At 46.6% G+C, this 18288-nt stretch overlaps 1 protein-coding gene across 1 annotated transcript; it reads right to left on the bottom strand.

Annotated features, from left to right (window-relative positions):
* Nucleotides 1-230: 230 nt before the first annotated feature.
* RTCB (RNA 2',3'-cyclic phosphate and 5'-OH ligase) lies at nt 231-18245 on the bottom strand. Its single transcript, XM_063929041.1, has 12 exons — nt 18053-18245; nt 16931-17009; nt 15176-15243; nt 14089-14188; nt 13342-13498; nt 13074-13230; nt 12668-12827; nt 12217-12392; nt 11942-12130; nt 4083-4193; nt 3880-3999; nt 231-1256 (listed from the first exon to the last, which is right to left on the bottom strand). The coding sequence occupies exons 1-12, from the start codon at nt 18143-18145 to the stop codon at nt 1149-1151; spliced, it is 1518 nt and encodes a 505-aa protein (XP_063785111.1). The 5' UTR covers nt 18146-18245; the 3' UTR covers nt 231-1148.
* Nucleotides 18246-18288: the final 43 nt, after the last annotated feature.

Here is an 18288-nt window from a genome sequence, read left to right as displayed (position 1 = left end):
ATGTGTCTCTAACCCATCTACTTGGGAGTTGGAAATTTCAGCCAGTCTGAGCTCTACCTCCCTCCCTTCCCTATTTACTGGCACTGGCTGACCCTCCTACCTAAAATCACCCAGCCAGTGACACGGCTTATGTGCTAGGATTCGGGACGACTATTATAGGCAGAGTGCAAAACAAGACACTAAAGAACAAACCCCAACACACAGAAAAAGAAAATACCCTGAAACACCAGCGCATGTAGTGCTTTTAATTTCAGCGTGAGACACAAACAATCTCCAAAAGTTGTCACTGGTGCCCCCAGACACCCCATACAGAGGTCTGTATCTGCTGCAGCACATCGCGTCCTGATTGCAGTTGCTCTCTGATTTGACAAGCTTTGATAAGAGACCGCTGCCAGATAACAGATTATAGTCACCCGGCATCGCAGGGAATAGAACACTCAGGGAACGAAGCAGAAAAAGAGACAGTTCTGAGAACTGGTGCAGAGAAACAAAGGTGCTGGAACGGACAGGAATCGGGAGTCTTTCATGACCAACACCGCACTAGACAAGTGACAGGTGTGGGGAGGTGTCTGCCAACTCCTGATGTGCAGAGCTTTCCAATCATGCATGACGCACAGAATGGAAGTACAGTATCAGGGTTGTATCTGCTGGAACTTCACACTCCCATTAATTCTAATTCATCGGAGAATGACCAATGTGTCCGTCCCGGTACATAATCTACAGAGTGAGCAACATCTGCATCGCAGGTTGTCTGAATATCTCTTAATCAGCAAAGTTGAATGACCCAGGCACTGAGTAAGTCACTGTTTTTATTTTAGGAGATCCTGACAACCTGACCTGTTCTCACAACTTTTCTACTGTCTATATAAGGAAAACTAACAGAATTTTTTTTCAAACGCAAACATAGCGACGGGAGAGCTTGCGGATCTGACCCCAGAGATGCGGAGGTGATATCCAGCACTTCATGGCCAATTCATTGCCAGAGGAAGCAGCCATATGACCCTCATGGATAAATGAAAAAAACAACAAAATATAATGAAAACATGGTCAGGTTGAGGATAAGTGATGATGCGTAAATCAGTCATGTGACCCTGTTCTAAGTGTTGATGTCAGTTCTTTCCGCAGTCCAGAACCCCTGCTGGCTGCGCTCAGCCCTTAATTACAGCAATAGGGCGCAGTTTGATGGCTTTCTTGCTGATGCCGGCATCATGGCACGTGTTCACCACGTCTGTGACGTTCTTGTACGACTCGGGAGCCTGAGAACAGAAAAAGTACTCAGAACAAATCCCTACACACACACAAAGTATATATTTATACAGCGGATATCATTATGTAATTGTAGCAGCAGGAGGGAGGGTGAAAACAATGAGCTCTACAGCAGCCGGTGCTCCATTAATATTACCCCAGAGCTCAGTCTTAGCAGGATATATTATGTGTAGAATGTTGGCTTTTTAATGTTTCTGCTTCTGTTATTGACAGATGATTATGGATTCAAGGGAAGGGGAAAAGGTGTAGAACCTCTGCACTGGATTTATGTCAGATTAATAACACTAATAATAAACTAACAAGTTACCCCAGTTTTCATATTGTGAGCCAATTCATGGTGTTGTGTGGGGGTGCCGCCATAGACAATAAATTGGAAGAGAAGTACTAGAAAGAAAAGGATTGTCTCTTTGTTGGCACACTTACAAGAAAAAGGTAAATATATTTAAAATGTAACTTTTAATTTCATATGATTAAAATGCCTGAGAACGTGAAAAATCATGAGACAACAATTACGAACATTACATATAATTAAATAAAAAATAACAACAGATCCTCCTATGTGTCTTTATTAGATTTATATGGTTTTATAATTCCTAGGTGTGTGCAGTAATGGCTTAAAAATAACCGCAAATTATTGACTACTCAAATTGGACCCTTATTAATTGGGATACCTTTATCAATTCAAATTATGAAGGGGTATAGTGTTATATCCAATGATCTTTAAGAATTTGCGGCTAAGTCTTTATTCCATATCCATAGTTATGCACGCATACATGGAACTGAACTCCATCTATTCTAGACACAGCGACAGTGAACAATTATTACAGCATATGATTTAGCAATTGTAACTCATCTATGGCTCTTCTGTTTCGCTCTCAAGGGTTATTGCAATCTGTGACTAGTATAACACAATCCCAAAAGTTATTTATAACTGTTAGCACTGAGGCTGTAGATTGCTCGTCTGCCCTCGGTTGACCAGTCACATATATGCTACTGTATTTATTGGTTATACAGAATATCTTGCAGAGGGCATATGCGTATCAGAGATACAACTCCACCATATAAATTGTATGAGCTGTCTGCAGTGTGTGTTTATTACACAGAATGTCCTCAGCCTCAGTGTTATACTGGTTAAATTTGACAAAAATGGCTCATTTGTCCCTCATGTGGCTGTTCTGTTGCTGTCCTAAAAATTGCAATAACTTCTATGATGTTATTATGAATACTGCAAGTTATAATTGGTGCTGGAGGTTTCTATTTCCTTTAACAGAGATGAACTGCTATGTCCCTCTCTTGCATAATATATCATGCGGGAGACATTGATATTGGCTTTTACAGGATACACCTCCACCCCATGAGCCTCTGTTGACCAATCATATGTTCACTCCTATATTTATTTATTATACAGAATAACCTGCAGAGGGCATGTGCGTATAAAAAATACAGCTATATCACATAGATTTATGTTGAATAAATATAAGCTGTCTGCAGTGTGCGTTTATTACACAAAGTATCCACAGCCTAAATATTATGCTGGCTCAGTTCAACAGAATGCCTCATTTATATCTCTCTCGTATAACTAATCTGTTGCTGTCTTGAAGATTGCAACAATCCATAACTCTTACGGTGTTGTTCTGAACATTGCAACATTTACAACTGAAGCTGCAGGATTGTACTTTATTTATTGCTAGAGCTGCAGGTTTATACTTCCTTTATTAAAGATGAACTGTGTGTCCGTTTCTAGCATATACTATCCTGCAGGAGATATTTGTATACACTTTAAAAGGATACAGCTCCACCACATGAGCTTTTTGCTGTTTGGATGGAAATAAACTGTGTTTCTATGCGTGTTTGCTGCACAGAATTGCCATGACCTACATTGGGGTATACCGATATAATTTGCTGAGTTAAATTAACAGCATATATTCATATATATGCTATCACTGTGTGTGTCTATTGCACTGATTTCCCATACCAACATTGAGCTATATCTGCATAATGGGCTGGTTTAGGTTAGTCAGGTGTGCTTATACTGGTATGTTAAGATTCTGGTTCTACCTCATATTAAGCATTAGGTCCCGCTGCTGAGCAAATTTTGATTAATAAATTCTATTATAAGCAACGGTCCCATCCCCATCCCTGACTACAAACATGTTCCATGCATTGTACATAATATTAAAGACTACATGAATAGACTAAGCATTGCACATATAATTATTTCTTAATGCAGACACATTAGCAGGTGAGCTGGCGTGCTAGCGCCGCTCTGAAACGCCCACGTGCACGTTTCACTTTAGCTTCGTCAGGGCAGAGTAATAATGGAGGCCTGATCTCTATAGTGAGATGCAGGACACGCACGTACGTTTCACCAAGCTAACCAGGGACACTAGAGCTTATCCCAATTCCCCATCCCTGGACCTTCTCACAATTAGATAAAGCCGCCATATTCACTGATGTATAAACAGACGTCTCTCCGCCGTATCGGTGCTTGGTGACCCATAGCTGTTACCAAAAGCGCGTGTTACCAAAAGCTGGGGCGGGCGACTGCCATCTAGTAACTTCTTGTCAATTAATTACAGTTCTTATAATTCACGTCCTGAACAGAAAACTCACCTCTTCCATGACTAGTTTTGGGGAGGCCACCCGGATGGCTATGCCCATGTCCGCCAGCTTGTCTAGAACATCCTGAAAGTCCAGGTTCCGTCTAGATTTAGCTCTGGAAAGTGCCCGTCCCTTCAGGATAGAAGACAGGTATTAGTAATAAAGACATGAGGGGCTTTGTAAAATAACATACATCATATTATCTTTGTACTTACAGCTCCATGGCAGGTGGTGCCGAAAGTCTCTGTCATGCCTTGCTCTGTGCCAGTCAGTACGTAGCTACAGGTTCCCATAGTGCCACCGATCAGCACTGGCTGCCCGGTCAGCTGCAGTGAGGAGACACAGGCTTATTCTCAGTCACATAAGTGCTCTATGCATCACTACACTCTCACAGGCCAGACATAACTATGCGGGCTCTCTGCCTGAGGAAGGACCATTACACTCACACAGGCCAGGCACAGCTATGGGGGCACTCTGCCTGAGGAAGGACCATTACACTCACACAGGCCAGGCATAAATATGGGGGCTCTCTGCCTGAGGAAGAACCATTACACTCACACAGGCCAGGCATAACTATGGGGGCACTCTGCCTGAGGAAGGACCATTACACACACAGGCCAGGCATAGCTATGGGGGCCCTCTGCCTGAGGAAGAACCATTACACTCGCACAGGCCAGGGACAGCTATGCAGGCTCTCTGCCTGAGGAATGACCATAATACTCCCACAGGCCAGGGACAGCTATGCGGGCTCTCTGCCTGAGGAATGACCATAATATTCACACAGGCCAGGCATAGCTATAGGGGCTCTCTGCCCGAGGAAGGACCATTACATTCACACAGGCTAGGCATAGCTATGGAAGCTCTCTGCCTGAGGAAGGATACATCACAGTCACTACAAGGACCTAATTAGCTTTATCTGGTGGTGTTGTGCTAACCCATACCTCCTATCTTTCATGTATGCCTATAATCACATTGTAAGTAATGATGATGCCTGGTTAGTGCCGACTGCTGCAATATACAATCATCAATAGTCAGCTCTCAATAGTCCCGGATTAAAAAAAGGAAAAAGTAATGAGAGCCCAAAAGGTTTTGGAATAACACTTCCTTACTATTAACTTTTGTTTAAAGACACTTATTTTAGCATTTCATTTGTATTGGTCTAATAAATATCAAGACATGGAAGCATGATAATAAATTAGGGCATCATTTCATTTTGGATGAACCGGGGGGTCTGAGGTTCAGACAAGCCATAGGGTCCCCCATCTTCCATGTGCCCATCACTGCTCCACTTGCTCCCCCTAGATATTATTGGCAGAAAACATGCTCCCTATCCGAAAGAAGCAAGGACTCAGCTGGACTCTTTTCTCCTGACAACCCAATCTCGTCATACAGGCAGCATGTTCAACAAGAGAAGTTGGGGAACCAAAACAGTCATCTCAAATAAGTAACCTTTGGCACCAGGTTGTACGTGAAACATTCCATATAAATCTGAATTTTAAGTCATTTTTATTGACCTCTCAACTGCTCTCCTCACTCGTGTATCCAACTGTCACTCTGCTAACTCTTCTTGGATGTCCCAGCTCTTTCTTAAACTTAACATGTCTAAAACTGAGCTAATCATCTTCCTAGCCTCCCACACACCCTCACTCCCCACAATTTAATTATCTATTGATGGCGCTACTATCTCCTCTAGCGCCCAAGTGCGCTGTCTTGGCATAATCATTGACTCCTCCCTCTCCTTCAAGTCACACATTCAGCACCTCTCACAAATCTGCTGTTTCCACCTCAAATATATTTCCAAGATCAGACCCTTTCTCACCCAAGATGCCACTAAGACCTTTATTCACTCACTGGTCATCTCCCGACTGGACTACTGTAATCTCCTCCTGACTGGCATTCCTGACAAGTACCTCTCTCCACTCCAATCTATCCTCAATGCTGCTGCCCGGATCATCTTCCTCATAAAACGCACTACGTCCACCTCTCCTCTCTTACTAGCCCTTCACTGGTTCCCCTTCCCTTTCAGAATCCATTTCAAGCTTCTCACACTCACTTACAAATGTTACCTCTCCTGCCTACAGATAACCTCCTCCCACTCCTATGTCCAAGATTTTGCACGTGCTGCTCCCTTTCTCTGGTATTCTCTTCCTCTCCCCCTCAGACTCTCCACCTCTCTACAAAACTTCAAATTCTTTATGTGGGAGCTGTGGATCCCTTGTGGCACCATATAAATATAAGATAATAATAAGTTCTTGATGAACAGGACCCAGTGGGTCAAAGAAAATAAGATTTTACTTACCGATAAATCTATTTCTCGTAGTCCGTAGTGGATGCTGGGGACTCCGTCAGGACCATGGGGAATAGCGGCTCCGCAGGAGACAGGGCACAAAAGCAAGCTTTTAGGATCACATGGTGTGTACTGGCTCCTCCCCCTATGACCCTCCTCCAAGCCTCAGTTAGGTACTGTGCCCGGACGAGCGTACACAATAAGGAAGGATCTTGAATCCCGGGTAAGACCCAAACCAGCCACACCAATCACACCGTACAACTTGTGATCTGAACCCAGTTAACAGTATGATAACAATGAAGTAGCCTCTAAAAAAGATGGCTCACAACAATAATAACCCGATTTTTGTAACAATAACTATGTACAAGTAATGCAGACAATCCGCACTTGGGATGGGCGCCCAGCATCCACTACGGACTACGAGAAATAGATTTATCGGTAAGTAAAATCTTATTTTCTCTAACGTCCTAGTGGATGCTGGGGACTCCGTCAGGACCATGGGGATTATACCAAAGCTCCCAAACGGGCGGGAGAGTGCGGATGACTCTGCAGCACCGAATGAGAGAACTCCAGGTCCTCCTCAGCCAGGGTATCAAATTTGTAGAATTTTACAAACGTGTTCCCCCCTGACCACGTAGCTGCTCGGCAAAATTTTAAAGCCGAGACCCCCTCGGGCATCCGCCCAAGATGAGCCCACCTTCCTTGTGGAATGGGCATTGACAGATTTTGGCTGTGGCAGGCCTGCCACAGACTGTGCAAGCTGAATTGTACTACAAATCCAACGAGCAATAGTCTGCTTAGAAGCAGGAGCACCCATCTTTTGGGGTGCATACAATATAAACAGCAAGTCAGACTTTCTGACTCCAGCCGTCCTGGAAATTATATATATATATATATATATATATATATTTTTAGGGCCCCGACAACGTCTAGCAACTTGGAGTCCTCCAAGTCCCTAGTAGCCGCAGGCACCACAATATGTTGTTTCAGGCGAAACGCTGACACCACCTTAGGAAGAAACTGGGGACGAGTCCGCAGTTCTGCCCTGTCCGAATGGAAAAACAAATGAGCTTTTTTTAAGACAAAGCCCCCAATTCTGACAATCGCCTGGCCGAGGCCAGGGCCACAACATGGTCCCTTTCCATGTGAGATATTTCAAATCCACAGATTTGATCGGTTCAAACCAATATGATTTGAGGAATCCCAACACTACGTTGAGATCCCACGGTGCCACTGGAGGCACACAAGGGGCTGTATATGCAATACTCCCTTGACAAACGTCTGGACTTCAGGAATTGAAGCCAATTTTTTCTGGAAGAAAATCTACAGGGCCGAAACTTGAACCTTAATGGACCCCAATTTGAGGCTCATAGACACTCCTGTTTTCAGGAAGTGCAGAAATCGACCTAGTTGAATTTTTTTTTTTTTTTTTCGTGGGGCCTTCCTGGCCTCACCCACGCAACATATTTTCACCACATGTGGTGATAACGTTGTGCGGTCACCTCCTTCCTGGCTTTGACCAGGGTAGGTATGACCTCTTCCGGAATGCCTTTTCCCTTAGGATCCGGCGTTCAACCGCCATGCCGTCAAACGCAGTCGCGGTAAGTCTTGGAACAGACAAGGTCCCTGCTGGAGCAGGTCCTTTCTTAGAGGCAGATGCCACGGTTCCTCTTGGAACAGACATGGTTCTTGCTGAAAGCAAATCCCATCTTAGCTCCCGAGGCCATTAGTCCTCTGTGAGCATCTCTTGAAGTTCCGGGTACCAAGTCCCTCTTGGCCAATCCGGAGCCACGAGTATAGTTCTTACTCCTCTACGTCTTATAATTCTCAATACCTTGGTTATGAGAAGCAGAAGAGGGAACACATACACCGACTGTTACACCCACGGTGTTACCAGAACGTCCACAGCTATCGCCTGAAGGTCTCGTGACCTGGCGCAATACCTGTCCCGTTTTTTGTTCGGGCGGGACGCCATCATTTCCACCTTTGGTCTTTCCCAACGGTTCACAATCATGCGGAAAACTTCCCGATGAAGTTCCCACTCTCCCGGGTGAAGGTCGTGCCTGCTGAGGAAGTCTGCTTCCCAGTCGTCCACTCCCGGAATGAACACTGCTGACAGTGCTATCACATGATTTTCCGTCTAGCGAAAAATCCTTGCAGTTTTGACCACTGCCCTCCTGCTTCTTGTGCCGCCCTATCTGTTTACGTGGGCGACTGCCGTGATGTTATCCCACTGGATCAATACCGGCTGACCTTGAAGCAGAGGCCTTGCTAAGCTTATAGCATTACAAATTTGCTCTTAGCTCCAGTATATTTATGTGGAGAGAATTCTCCAGACTTGATCACACTCCCTGGAAATTTTTTCCCTGTGTGACTGCTCCCCAGCCTCTCAGGCTGGCCTCCGTGGTTACCAGCATCCAATCCTGAATGCCGAATCTGCGGCCCTCTAGAAGATGAGCACTCTGTAATCACCACAGGAGAGACACCCTTGTCCTTGGATATAGGGTTATCCGCTGATGCATCTGAAGATGCGATCCGGACCATTTGTCCAGCAGATCCCACTGAAGAGTTCTTGCGTGAAATCTGCCGAATGGAAGCGCTTCGTAATAAGCCACCATTTTTACCAGGACTCTTGTGCAATGATGCACTGACACTTTTCCTGGTTTTAGGAGGATCCCGATTAGCTCGGATAACTCCCTGGCTTTCTCCTCTGGGAGAAACACCCTTTTCCTGGACTGTGTCCAGAATCATCCCTAGGACCAGCAGACGTGTCGTCGGAACAACTGCGGTTTTGGAATATTTAGAATCCACCCGTGCTGTCGTAGAACTACTTGAGATAGTGCTACTCCGACCTCCAACTGTTCTCTGGACCTTGTTCTTATCAGGAGGTCGTCCATTTTCTTTGAAGACGAATCCTCATTTCGGTCATTACCTTGGTAAAGACCCGGGGTGCCTTGGACACTCCAACGGCATCGTCTGAAACTGATAGTGACAGTTCTGTACCACGAACCTGAGGTACCCTTGGTGAGAAAAGCAAATTTTGGGACATGGAGGTAAGCATCCCTGATGTCCCGGGACACCATATAGTCCCCTTGTTCCCAGTTCGCTATCACTGCTCTGAGTGACTCCATCTGGATTTGAACCCTTGTAAGTGTTCAAATTTTTCAGATTTAGAATCGGTCTCACCTAGCCTTCTGGCTTCAGTACCACCCTATAGTGTGGAACAATACCCCTTTCCTTGTTGTAGGAGGGGTAATTTTATTATCACCTGCTGGGAATACAGCTTGTGAATTGTTTTCAATACTGCCTCCCTGTCGGAGGGAGACATTGGTACAGCAGACTACAGGAACCTGCGAGGGGGGAAACGCCTCGACATTCCAATCTGTGCCCCTTTGATACTACTTGTAGGATCCAGGGGTCCTGTACGGTCCCAGCGTCATGCTGAGAACTTAGTAGAAGCGGTGGAGGGCTTCTGTTACTGGGAATGGGCTGCCTGCTGCAGTCTTCTTCCCTTTCCTCTATCCCTGGGCAGATATCTTATAGGGACGAAAAGACTGAGGCTGAAAAGACGGTGTCTTTTTCTGCAGAGATGTGACTTAGGGTAAAAAACGGTGGATCTTCCAGCAGTTGCCGTGGCCACCAGGTCCCATGGGCCGACCCCAAATAACTCCTCCCCTTTTATACGGCAATACATCTTTGTGCCGTTTGGAATCTGCATCCCCTGACCACTGTCGTGTCCATAAACATCTTCTTGCAGATATGGACATCGCATTTACTCTTGATGCCAGAGTGCAAATATCCCTCTGCGCATCTCGCATATATAGAAATGCATCCTTTAAATGCTCTATAGTCAATAAAATACTGTCCCTGTCAAGGGTATCAATATTTTTAGTCAGGGAATCCGACCAAGCCACCTCAGTTCTGCACATCCAGGCTGAGGCGATCGCTGGTCACAGTATAACACCAGCATGTGTGTGTATACTTTTTAGGATATTTTTCAGCCTCTTATCAGCTGGCTCCTTAAGTACGGCCCTATCTGTAGATGGTACCGCCACTTGTTCTGATAAGCATGTGAGCGCCTTATCCACCCTGAGGGGTGTTTCCCAACGCGCCTTAACTTCTGGCGGGAAAGGGTATACCGCCAATAATTTTCTATCGGGGGAAACCCACGCATCATCACACACTTCATTTAATTTATCTGATTCAGGAAAAACTACAGGTAGTTTTTTCACCTCACACATAATACCCTTCTTTGTGGTACTTGGAGTATCAGAAATATGTAACACCTCCTTCATTGCCCTTAACGTGTGGCCCTAAAGGAAAATACGTTTGTTTCTTCACCGTCGACACTGAAATCAGTGTCTGTGTCTGGGTCTATGTCGACCGACTGAGGTAAATGGGCGTTTTTACAAGCCCCTGACGGTGTCTGAGACGCCTGGACCGGTACTAATTTGTTCGCCGGCCGTCTCATGTCGTCAACCCACTTGCAGCGTGTTGACATTATCACGTAATTCCATAAGTAAGCCATCCATTCCGGTGTCGACTCCCTAGAGAGTGACATCACCATTACAGGCAAATTGCTCCGCCTCCTCACCAACATTTTCCTCATACATGTCGACACACACGTACCGACATACAGCACACACATAGGGAATGCTCTGATAGAGGACAGGACCCACTAGCCCTTTGGGGAGACAGAGGGAGAGTTTGCCAGCACACACCAAAATGCTATAATTATACAGGGACAACCCTTATATAAGTGTTCCTCCCATATAGCATTTAATATATATGTATATCGCCAAATCAGTGCCCCCCCTCTCTGTTTTAACCCTGTTTCTGTAGTGCAGTGCAGGGGAGAGCCTGGGAGCCTTCCCCTCAGCCTTTCTGTGAGGGAAAATGGCGCTGTGTGCTGAGGAGAATAGGCCCCGCCCCCTTTTCGGCGGGCTTCTTCTCCGGAGATTGTGAAGTCTGGCAGGGGTTAAATACATCCATATAGCCTCAAGGGCTATATGTGATGTATTTTTCGCCATACAGGTATTCTACATTGCTGCCAGGGCGCCCCCCCCCCCCGCGCCCTGCACCCTCCGTGATCGCTGTGTGAAGTGTGCTGACAGACAATGGCGCACAGCTGCAGTGCTGTGCGCTACCTGAGGAAGACTGAAAAGTCTTCTGCCGCCTGGTTCCGGACCTCTTCAATCTTCAGCATCTGCAAGGGGGTCGGCGGCGCGGCTCCGGGACGAACCCCAGGGCGAGACCTGTGTTCCGACTCCCTCTGAAGCTAATGGTGTCCAGTAGCCTAAGAATCCAATCCATCCTGCACGCAGGTGAGTTGAAATTCTCTCCCCTAAGTCCCTCGATGCAGTGAGCCTGTTGCCAGCAGGACTCACTGAAAATAAAGAACCTAAAAACTTTTTCTAAGCAACTCTTTAAGAGAGCCACCTAGATTGCACCCTTCTCGGACGGGCACAAAAACCTAACTGAGGCTTGGAGGAGGGTCATAGGGGGAGGAGCCAGTACACACCATGTGATCCTAAAAGCTTGCTTTTGTGCCCTGTCTCCTGCGGAGCCGCTATTCCCCATGGTCCTGACGGAGTCCCCAGCATCCACTAGGACGTTAGAGAAATAAAATATACAAGAAGAGGGAACTTATCTGTAAGATTAGAGTGGGCATTAAATATGGGGCACTGAAGTGGAGTTTGGTGAAAGATACAATTAGAAGGATGACCATACTAAACCATTATCTATTTTCCCTATTTCTTGCTAACATTAATTGTTAAGACTTTTCACCTGGAAATCCACAGCGATAAGCGGGTGGTGTGGTGGGAACGCTCGCGTGGACCCCTTCCTGTGTACCAACAGAGTCCTCTCCTTCCCCTCCACCACGTGTTGCTCCACCTTGGCAATATTATGCGAGACGTCGTAGATCACGTGCATGTCCAGGTCATCCGGCGTCGTGTTGAACACTTTGGCAAATGCCTGAGACAGTACAGAGCAGCGTCAGATAAATCGGTCAATCGTCCGTCTCTCCATTCCCTATCAGCCCCAGGCTCTGCGCCTCATACCTGTCGTGTGAGGAACGTCATGGATGAGCGGTTTACCCAAGCGTAGTTTCCTGCGGCGGCCATGCCTTTCAGGTAGTCCTGCCCTTCATTAGAGGAGATTCTGGCACACGCCAGCTGTCGGTCGTTCACAATGATCTTATCTCTCTTCATGGCTTTCTCCATAGCGACCAGAGCATCTGCAAGAAGACCATCGCAGTCATCATGTAGAAGAGCCAGAGGACAACTTAGCAAAGAACATGGAACCAATATGGTCTCTACCAAAACTACTTGGAAATGAAGCCATGATGAATGTGGGCCCTAAACCCACTTTCTATGCTCATGTGGACATCTCTGAGGAACAATCTATGGGTGACCCATATGTACTGATATAATATCTTTTCACGTACGCTGTATAAATATAATGGGCAGGTTGTGACATAAGCAATGTACACCAGAGGGCATCTACACAAACCTGTTGCCACCTGATGCCCGAGTCCTCGACTGCCGCTGTGGATCATCACACACACCTGACCCTTGTGGTCAATGCCCATTTTCTTGGCAGCGTACTCATCAAAGATCTCATCCACCACCTGGATCTCTGCATAGTGGTTTCCGGCCCCGAGGGTTCCCAGCTGCGGAGAAAGTATGGATAACGAAACTATCCGCCTGATAACCCGGTGGTACACTGACCCAGGGGCAACGGGTACAAGATTAGCAAACATAAAGTTTTACTATATTCTTAGAACAGTATTTTACCCAACTAGAAATGATCCTGGGAGGAGGCAGCCACTCCCTGGGGATAACTAACAGTAGACCGAGTACGACCCTTATGAGCAGGGATCAGAAACGTGACTCGGGAAAACGGAATTAGTAGGCACCTGGGGGAGGCCTCGCTTCTTGGCCTTGGAGGAAACCTTGCTAGGGTCCGCCTGCAACATCCGGCCGTATTCCTCACAGTGTTCCTTGTCCTCAGCCCACGCGTAGCCCTCCCTCAGGGACCAGTCCACACCCATCTCCAGGGCCTCCTCTAGGTCCCTAGAACAACAGAACAGAAAGGTTGGTACACCATACCAGTTACAAGGCTTCATCAGGAACAGCACTTTAAGCTAAACTTCACGTATGAGAATAACTTGTGCCGCTACATACTTGGCGCTCATCGGGATTACTCCCTTTGATCCCACGCCGACGGGAATGTGGTCAAACATGGACTGAGCAAGCTGTTCCTTTACTGGCTGCACATCGCCCTCGTCAAGATTTGTGCGCAGCAAACGGACCCCGCAGTTAATGTCAAATCCGACACCCCCTGCAGGAAATAGAAGGGTCATCGTCAGGTACCGAGTAAGATTTGTCTATTGTTCCAAGTGAAGTGAAAGAATCCTTTAGACATCAAATAAACATTATATTTTAGTAAAAGAGATATCGCCCAAACCATCCCGACAGTCACAATAGGCCGCCACAAAGGGGTGGTCTTTCATCCACTAGTGGACATTTGTGGGCAGGCAGGGGCGGGGCTTAGGCAGATTGGAGATGGGGCTCATTGTGTATGAATGCTGGGAGTTATAGATCATATGTCCTAGAACTGCCTGGTGTATAATGGGGCAGATGTATTAAGCCTGGAGATGGCATAAAGCAGTGATAAACCAGTGATACTGTAAGTGCAAGGTGATACATGCACCAGCCAATCAGCTCCTGTTAATTTACATATTGGAGCTGATTGGCTGGTGCGTTTATCACCTTGCACACATCACTTCCTTATGCCGTCTCCAGGTTAATACATCTGCCCCAGGGTTTGTTACACTATGCAGTGTGCAGGACTGATGACAACACTAGTTAATTATAACTATTGTACAATGTAATGTAAACAGTAAAGAGAATGACAGAATTATAATGTACCTGGGGAGACAACAGCCTCTGGGTTAGTCATGTCAAAAGCCGCCATGTTTCCAATGGCAAATCCATAGCCAGAGTGGACATCAGGGAGCCCAATGGACCTCTATGGGGGAAGAAAACACATTCACGTAATCAGTGCAGAAACGGAACAACCACAGGAGCAGATGTGCGACACTGCAGGATCGCCGTGACCCATGTGACGTCACGGCTGCATATACTCAGCCACCAGGATGGATGGATACGGAGAGGGCAGGTAAACATAACAGCAAACTGTTCGTAATCTTAAGATACTGGCACTAAACCATACGTATTATACATAAATCACATCTATACGTGGGAGCCACAACAATCAGCAGCTATTTCCCTGCACGCTGACATATTACTGCACCTGCTCACAATACACTTCCCCAGCGCTGTCTAATAGAGGTGAACGTTCAGCACAGAGTGATAACTGCTGATCTCTATGGGACACGTCTGTGCTCTCAGGTATTGGGCAGTAGGGGAAGTGCAGGGCCCTCAACCCTCGTGCTCATCCTTCACTTACCTAAACCATCCTCCACGGCACCTAATCCCGCGGTTTTCTGCCACCCCGATACCTACGTCAGTGTTATTTACCCTGCACCTGTCTTATATGGTATTAACTGTAAGTCACTATTGTTCTGTTTTGATTTTACATTTATGTACTGTGTAATGAGGCGCTGCGGATCCCTTGTGGCGCCATTTAAATAAAGGATAATAATAATAATAATAATAAAGAGCGGCATGCCCCAGACAGTGATCCTAAACTCTCCTGACAGTTTCTTTCGTCTGCCCTGAAATGAATGGGAAATTGGATTATAGTCACAGTACAAAGTGACTTCTACATTTCTTGGGTGAAATCTGTGAGACTTGACACGATGCATCACTGATTATACTACTGTATTACGCTGACCGCATACATCAGCTCCAGCGCAGCGTCACATCCAAAATTTTGGCCATTTGAAGTCAAAACCTCCAAGACCCCCCCTCCCCTCCTTCTCCCTTCCTCCCGGAGACAATCCCCGAGTGTAGACTATAAACAGCAGCAAACGGTATGCAATAATATTCTTACATGGATGATTCCTGGTAGCGCTGCCACATTGCCAATCTGCTTCATTGCCGGAAGAAACCCACCGGCCGCTGGAAGGGAAAATACAAATTTACTGCGGAGCTAAATTAAAATAAAATAATAATATATTATAAAAATCTAAATGCTGCAGATAAGGGTCAGGTGTAATAATTTATTATGGGCAGGCAAAGGGATGGCGCAGTAACGGTTCCCTGTTACAAGCAATGTACGTCACACTCCCCCTCTATACCCGCTACATGCGTAACACAGGACGCTACAGCAACACATTCCCAACATGAAAGTAACACAATATAAACCCACTCAAGGGGAGATGTATCAAGAGAGAGATAAAGTGAAGTTGCCCATAGCAACCAATCAGCTTATAACTATCATTTATCTAGCACAGTCTGTAAAGTGACAGCTGCTAAGGGAAACTTCTCCACTTTCAATTTCTCTCTGAGGTTTGATACACCTCCCCCTATAGGACAAATCCTAATGTCAGCTACTATTATCCTAAGCAGAGGAAACGGACATTATGTAAGTCCCAGTAACAGGGGCAAGTACAACAACTGATGTACAGGTGAGGGTAGTGAGGCGATGTTCCACATAGAAACCAATCAGACGCCTGCTGTCATCTGCTAAACTGCGAAGGAAACAGAACCCAATAGGATGCTACTAGTGACACGGACGATTGCACACGGGGAGCGGTTTGCACAAACGCCCTCTGTGTGGCTACAGCAGCATCTCAGGGGAGTAGCAGAGGCTCATATAAGGCTCAGTGAGTCCGGCTGGGCCGCAGCACAATACAGTCACAGTCAGTAACATTCCCAGTACAATAATACAAGTATGAAGTAAGGAGAAAGGAAAGAGCAGGTGATACTACTCACTACTGTGTGGTAATGCAGGTATCAGCTTATCTATGTGAGCGTCCGTGCCTCTAGAGGAGTACGAGTCGCTCCGCTCACTGTTCTTCTGTAGCTGCCATGATCAGTGTCTGGTACAGAGTGCAAAGGCTGTGTCCACAGAGATCCGGGTCCCTCACACACGCACGCAAATTGCGCTACAGGCCCATAAGATGCATCTGTTCCGTTTGTCCGCCACTCATTACACATTAGACTCCGTCCATTCCAGATGCGGCTTGCACAAAGCTACTTACCAATGCAGACGCAACGTCTGAGACCATTTTCGGTTTTCCAAGCATGCGCAAATTGTAAATTGCGCAAGATTTTGCAGATGCTGCGGCTCTGTCTTATGCCAATAATGAACCCACAGTGCCACAAGTTTCCACTATATCAATTGAGAATTTACCACATTTGATATCAACTTATTCCCAGCTGAGTAATTGCTGTTTGGTTTGACGCTGTGACTAACACTGGGAAGGACTTGTTCATTTGTTACTCCATCCTAATAAATCAGGGGGCAATACATTCTCCACAACGTGCTACCGCAATGTCTGGCTGCGCACATCACTGCTTATTATGCTAAGCAATCTTCACTTGTTTTCCTGTGTAACTATGGGACGCCGTGGAAAAATAAGTGAAGATTCATTGACACAGACGGCCTCCACGACCCTTCCGGCCACACAGAGCAGAGAATTCAATCGCCCCCATGTAGGGTACTTTTGATGATATCCATCAGCTAGGGAAACCATACTGTTACCGTACCTCTATGACCAAGTCGGCATGGTAACGCCAGGTGTGACCGGTCTAAACATCATTCTGCGTTAATGCAATATGATAGAATTAGGTGCGGACTTACCTCCTCCTCTGCAGGCGTTTCTCAGCTCCTCAAACATCAACTTTTCCAGAGGGTCATTCACGTAGAACACACCTTCCACCTAAACGCGGCCGCCAGAGAGAGATGTATGTCACATATGAACGCGCTTATCACTTTATTCTTTTGTAAGGTTTCATATGGGGGAATCAATGGTCATATTATATGTACGTACGTGTGTGTGTGTCTGTTTTCCCCTTTAGGTGTTTGAGTGTGAGTTTATCCTTCAATACACTGATTAAGCAGCTCAGTCAGGAAAACAACACACATACCACCAGACAGACTACTGAAGGGTATTTACTAATCCAGGAATCCCATGACAGATTAGCAGCACTAGTTTTTCTTTTTGGTATGAGGAATATAACATACATACTTTTAACCTCCTAAATGTTACACCATTAGGCGCACGTCCTCTCTCTACTATACGTCTTTTTTTGTTTGGAACTGTAATTCACCCGGTCACTAGTCGTCTCTCGTCATTGTGCATAACTCCCGGCCACAACATTGAGAACACCCGCTGCTTGATGCTGCCCATTACCAGTGCCCCAGGGGGATGTAGGGGTGTACAACAGTCGTGTACCCCGGCACCCACTGCGCATAACAGAGACAGGACAGCCATTCTTGATTATACTGTGTGTGTATATACTTCCACAACTGAGGTGGCACTCATGGGACTGTCAACACAATGTATATATATATATAATCTTTGGTGGAAGCTGTCACTGGCAGGGCCCTCTGTCCTTTCGCTCTCCTTAGCACCACCCATGCCACCTCTTCTCCCATCTTTTGGATCTCAGCAACTCGGGACACAGTGCGCTCACCCTAACGTTGGGCACAGGCTCATCGCCCCCTCCTCTGCGACTCACCACAGCATGCCCTAGGCCTACAAGAAGCCGAGAGTTCCCCTACCCTCACCATGTGCTCTCGCCCACCCTAGCCTGCATGTTGCTGTCACTCTACCCGGTGCTGACCCTGCAATGCGCTCTGTGACACGTGGGAGAGAAAAAAAAACAGAAGCAGCTGGTGGTGGGGAACTACAGGTCGCAGCATGCCCTACCAGCAGCTGGATGGTGGGGAGGGGGGTAATCTGGGGCCATGGGACAGCACCTGCATGTTGGGGACGAAGCCCTTGCGGATCCTCCAGCAGTTCTTGTGGATCTTGTCCAGGTACTGCAACTCATCGTTGTAGCTACGGCTCATGGCGGCGGCCCCGCACACACACAGTCAGTGACAGTCACACACACACAGCACAGCCGGCACCGGATCGCACGTCGCAGATTTTCCCCTCACTTCCGCCCACTTGGCTGATCCACTTCCGCCACCCTCTCTAACATGGCCGCCTG

Source organism: Pseudophryne corroboree, chromosome 6 (assembly GCF_028390025.1).
Source record: "Pseudophryne corroboree isolate aPseCor3 chromosome 6, aPseCor3.hap2, whole genome shotgun sequence".
NCBI lineage: Eukaryota > Metazoa > Chordata > Amphibia > Anura > Myobatrachidae > Pseudophryne > Pseudophryne corroboree.
Note: the sequence above shows the minus strand (reverse complement) of the source record. Positions and strands in the feature narration are given on the sequence as shown.

Bases quoted from the DNA above. Each gene is read 5' to 3' on its own strand.
- RTCB (XM_063929041.1), bottom strand. From the start codon at position 18,145: ATGAGCCGTAGCTACAACGATGAGTTGCAGTACCTGGACAAGATCCAC. The intron at 14,189-15,175 runs GTAAGAATATTA...CTTCCCCCATAG, and splicing joins CGCTACCAGGAATCATCCAT to AGGTCCATTGGGCTCCCTGA. The intron at 13,499-14,088 runs GTACATTATAAT...TATTTCCTGCAG, and splicing joins AGAGGCTGTTGTCTCCCCAG to GGGGTGTCGGATTTGACATT.